Source organism: Rutidosis leptorrhynchoides, chromosome 2 (genome assembly GCF_046630445.1).
Source record: "Rutidosis leptorrhynchoides isolate AG116_Rl617_1_P2 chromosome 2, CSIRO_AGI_Rlap_v1, whole genome shotgun sequence".
Lineage (NCBI taxonomy): Eukaryota > Viridiplantae > Streptophyta > Magnoliopsida > Asterales > Asteraceae > Rutidosis > Rutidosis leptorrhynchoides.
In genome coordinates, this window is record NC_092334.1 from 198696252 (window position 1) to 198701558 (window position 5307).

The 5307-nt window shown below is 35.7% G+C and overlaps 1 protein-coding gene across 1 annotated transcript; it reads right to left on the bottom strand.

Annotated features, from left to right (window-relative positions):
• Nucleotides 1-1371: 1371 nt before the first annotated feature.
• On the bottom strand, nucleotides 1372-3678 carry LOC139888511 (uncharacterized). Its single transcript, XM_071871517.1, has 2 exons — nucleotides 2679-3678; nucleotides 1372-1919 (listed from the first exon to the last, which is right to left on the bottom strand). The coding sequence occupies exons 1-2, from the start codon at nucleotides 3676-3678 to the stop codon at nucleotides 1372-1374; spliced, it is 1548 nt and encodes a 515-aa protein (XP_071727618.1).
• Between the last annotated feature and the right edge of the window lie 1629 nt (nucleotides 3679-5307).

A 5307-nucleotide genomic window follows, 5' to 3' on the forward strand; every position in this document is an offset into this window, starting at 1 on the left:
CGCTGTTTGCTTAGATGTTAAACAAGCTATGTGCATGGAGTCTTACATGACATATTTTTCAAGGAGACGTTGCATTTACCAAATCATCACCATGTATCTTATTTTGACTGCATTGTCAACAGAAATGATGTTGTAAACTATTATATACGGTGATTGTCTATATGTAGAAATCATCAGATGTCGAAAACCTTTGATTTAAATATTCATTTATGGTGTGCCTTTTCAAAAGAATGCAATGTTTACAAAACGTATCATATAGAGGTCAAATACCTCGCAATGAAATCAATGAATGACGTGTTCGTCCATATGGATTTGGAGCGATCGTCACATTCTCCAAGTTATTGCTCCTCCATTCAAGATAAAGACATATCCAGATTGTGATCGTGAATCATCTCTATCAGTTTGGAAACTAGCATCTGTGTAGCACTTTACAGTAAGATCTTCTTCCACACCACCATAAATTAAGAACATATCTTTAGTCCTTCTCAAGTACTTTAGGATGTTCTTGACAGCCATCCAGTGGCTTTCACCCGGATTTCGTTGGTATCTACTCGTCATGCTCAAAGCATACGATACGTCTGGTCTTGTGCATAACATGGCATACATAATGGATCCAATTGCAGAAGCATATGGAGTTCCATTCATTCGTCTAAGCTCATCATTTGTGCTAGGACTTTGAGACTTGCTCAATATTGTACCATGTGACATTGGCAAAAATCCGCGTTTGGAATCTTGCATCTTGAATCTTTTTAGAATCTTTTCAATATATGCACTTTGGCTCAAGCCGATTAGCCGCTTTGATCTATCTCTATGAATTTTTATTCCTAGAATATAAGCAGCATCGCCAAGGTCTTTCATTTGAAAACACTTCCCAAGCCAAGACTTTACCTTTTGTAAAGTTGGGATGTCTTTTCCAATAAGTAGTATATCATCTACATATAAGATTAAAAATACTACTATGCTCCCACTAGATCTTTTGTAAACACATGGATCATCTTCATTTTGGATAAAATCAAACTCTTTTATTTTCTTGTCAAAACGAAGATTCCAGCTTCTAGATGCTTGCTTTAATCCGTAAATGGCTCTTTTAAGCTTACACACTTTATTAGGATACTTAGGATTTACAAAACCTTCTGGTTGTTCCATATAGACATCTTCACTTAAGTGTCCATTAAGGAATGCGGTTTTGACATCCATTTGCCATATCTCATAGTCATAATATGCGGCTATGGCGATGAGTATTCTAATTGATTTTAGCATGGCTACTGGAGAGAAAGTTTCGTCATAGTCAACACCATGAGTTTGAGTGAAACCTTTCGCCACTAGTCTTGCGTTAAATGTATGTACATTTCCGTCCATATCGGTTTTCTTCTAGAAAATCCATTTGCTCCCAACAGCTTTGCTATCAGGAGGTAGATCAACTAAGTCCCATACTTCGTTGTCATACATGGACTGCATCTCTTCATTCATGGTTTCATTCCATTTCTTAGATTCAGGATCTAATGTAGCATCTTTGTAGTTAGTGGGCTCACTTTCATCCACTAAGAAAATATCGTCATATCTTTGGGGACTATGACGAGGTCTACTAGATCTACGAATGTCTTGTGTTACTTCAGGTTCCTGAGAAACCAATGGTTTAGGTTCTTCAACAATTTGTTGATAGCTAGTGCCAACATCAGGTGTGATATATTGTGGTTCTTGAATTTCTTCAAGTTCTACATTACTCCCACTTGCTTTATTTAATAGAAACTCCTTTTCTAGAAAAGTAGCGTGTCTAGAAACAAACACTTTGTTCTCGGTAGGATTGTAGAAATAATATCCCATAGAATCCTTTGGGTATCCCACAAAAATGCATTTGATAGATCTGGGATCAAGTTTGTTGGAAGTTTCTTGTCGAACATGAGCTTCGCAACCCCAAACTTTCAAATAAGATAAATTTGGAACCTTTCCATGCCATAACTTATATGGTGTCTTATTTACCTTTTTGGTTGGTACCATATTTAGTATGCGAGCAGCAGATAATAAGGCATAGGTTCAGAAAGATGGAGGAAGTGAAGTATGATTCATCATAGATCGAACCATATCAAGTAGGGTTCGATTCCTCCTCTCAGAAACACCATTATGTTGTGGTGTTCCGGGTGGAGTGCGTTGTGAAATAATTCCACAATTCTTTAGATGATCGTCAAACTCTTGACACAAGTACTCACCTCCTCGATCCGATCGAAGAACCTTTATCGTTTTGCCTAGCTGATTTTGAACCTCATTTTGAAACACTTTGAACGTTTCAAATGCCTCATGTTTATGTTTCAATAAGTAAACATAACCAAATCTACTGAAATCATCAGTAAATGTAATAAAGTATCTTTCACCATTTCCTGACATAGTTCTAAAAGGACCGCATACATCGGAATGTATAAGTCCCAAAAGATCCTTTGCTCTTTCTCCGAAACCAGAGAATGGTGCCTTTGTCATCTTCCCGATTAAAAAAGATTCACATACATCAAATGACTCAGAGTTAGTTGATTTTAAAATTCCATCAAATTGGAGTTTGGTTATGCGTTTCTTGTTTATGTGACCAAGACGACAATGCCATAGATAAGTTTGATTCAAGTCATGCTTGGATCTTTTGGTGTTTATGTTATACATAGAACTATTATTGGATGAATCTTGTATGTCACCTTCATATATGCCATTGTGAGGCCGTGCCTCAAAATAAAAAACATCTTTATTGAAAACTGAAATATTACCATTAGGAAAAGCATACGAGTAACCAGATTCATACAAACGTGCAGCTGAAATAATGTTCCTAGTTAGACTAGGGACATAATAACAATTATTTAATATTAAATACAGGCCATTTGGTAATAAAAGTTCATAAGTGCCTATTGCTACGACCGCAACATGTGCTCCGTTGCCAACATGCAATACCAAATCGCCTGGTTTCAGCTTCTTAATCTTTCTTAGTCCCTGCACATTATTACAAATGTGAGTTCCACAACCAGTATCAAATACCCATGAATTACTAGAGAAAGCAAATAGTTCTATCATATAGATACCTAAGGTGCTAGCATTGCTAGCCTTTGTCTTCTTCAGATCTGCAAGGTAAGTCGGGCAGTTTCGCTTCCAATGACCAATTTCTCCACAATGGAAACAAGTGGCATCTTTGGCAGGTTTTTCTTTCTTCTTGACAGAATCCTTTGGGACAAACTTTTTTCCTTTGTAGTTGCCCTGACTCTTAGCTTTGCCTTTACCTTTGCCTTTGGCTTGTGGCTTCTTGATTTTTCCTTCCCGAATCATGAGGACTTCAGAGGTTTTGGATGGAATATTCTTCTCGGCAATCTTAAGCATTAAATGAAACTCTGAGATAGATTTCTCCAAATTGTTCATATTGTAGTTCAAGACGAACTGGTCATATGACTTTGGTAGTGAGTTGAGGATCAAGTTTATTGCCAACTCAGGACCAATAGAAGATCCAAGCCTCTCAAGTTGATCTATGTAGCTCTTCATTTTTAGAACATAAGAGCTTATAGATGTCCCCTCTGTCATCTTGCATGCGTGTAACGCTCTGACAGTTTCAAAGCATTGTTGCCTAGCTTGTTGTTGGAACATTTCCTTTAGCTGCTTAAGCATCTCAAAGGCATCATGATGTTCCAGGTCCTTTTGCAAGTCTGGAATCATGGTGGCTAACATGAGGCATGCTACCTCTGTGGAGTCATCCGTGTGCTTAGTCCAAGCATCTCAGATGCTCTTAGTGGCATTAGCAGGGGGTTCCTCGGGAACGGGTCCATTAAGTATATACGACTTCTTTTCGACTTTGAGAACAATTCTCAAATTACGATACCAGTCTAAGAAGTTCGTATCATTGAGTTTTTCCTTCTCTAAGACAGATCTTAGAGAAAGGTGGTGAACGGGTGTAGTTGCATTGGGTGACATCTACAAAATTAACAAAGTTCTTTTAGTATTTTAATATTTGATCCTTTAATAATTAATTACCCTAACTTTCTTATGAAAAATTAATTTGTTAAAGGCTAGAATCCAAGTTACATTTAACCTTGAGTGGTTGGTTGATGCTCTCTCCACTAAGTTTAAATTAACAAGGTAGGTAGCGATTACCAATTGCAAGTCTAATACAATTTCTATATCTTAATGGGATCTTTAACAACAATTGTCAACTGGTATGTTTAATCCCATCAATGCCTTGGGCCTCTTGTGTTTAGCTGATGCTCTCTCCACAAGAAGCACCAATTAAGTTGTCCTATCTAAAAACTATGATGTTCGGCCCAAGACTGTCATGGGAATCGCGAAACACCATCTCGGCAATCACAAGACGACCATGGTGGTTGGCTGATGCTCTCTCCACAACGACGTACAAATGACAAGCGAGTGTCTTAAAAAGGATGGCATAAACTTACATTTTAAAAGGGATTTTGTGTTTTGTATTATTTCAATTTGACAAAACATTTCGTATAATAATTGTTGCATGCATTCAATAATATATTATACGTATACTTTAGATAAAATCATATTTTATATGTTGGTCTTGAGTTTATAGAATATCTATTTTAGTCACTAACGGCCTGTCCAATTTTAAACTAATATCCTATATTAATATGTATACATTGAGCGCGCTAACTTAAGACCAATATTAGTTTTTAATAAAACTCATTTTATTTAAAACTTTATACAAGAGTTTGGTTTAAATTTATTAAATTCATAATTTATTAAAATTCATAATTTTAATGTTAACTTTAAGCTTTATGTAAAAACTCCTTTTTATTAAAACTCATTTTATACTTTTACGAAAAACTATTTTCAAACTTATATATAAATTTACCAAACTCTTATTTGTGTTTGATTTGTTAAAAAAAATTATTTTCTAGCATGCAAATATCCTATATTCAAACATGCAACATACAAACATAAACACAACAATTAATAGGTGCATAGCCAAGCCTTTTCCTAATCGGTTTTCGTGAGCCAAACGAAGGGACTGGGTCAATCTAAGGACATAACAAATATCCATGCTCCATTGTGATGTCTTGAAGCTTCCACTTGCCTAGTCAACATTTGGTGTTGCAAATGACTCCAAAATTGCTTAGAATTCCTCCTTGAATTTTCTTCATGTCTTGTTACATTTTCATATATAAAATATACAAGTTTACACTAGTACTTTTACATCTCAAAAATAAACAAAACATGAAAAAATAAAATTATTACAAACCATTATAAATGAAAGAATAATTTACAACCCAATCGAATTTCAACACAGCCAAACATCACAAAATGGTCTAAAGGCTTTCTATGCAC

Excerpts from the sequence above, each read along its gene's own strand:
- LOC139888511 (XM_071871517.1), bottom strand. The coding sequence starts at position 3,678 with ATGATTCCAGACTTGCAAAAGGACCTGGAACATCATGATGCCTTTGAG. Across the intron at positions 1,920-2,678 it reads TCACAATGGCATATATGAAG|TTTGGGGTTGCGAAGCTCAT; the intron begins GTGACATACAAG and ends CTTATTTGAAAG.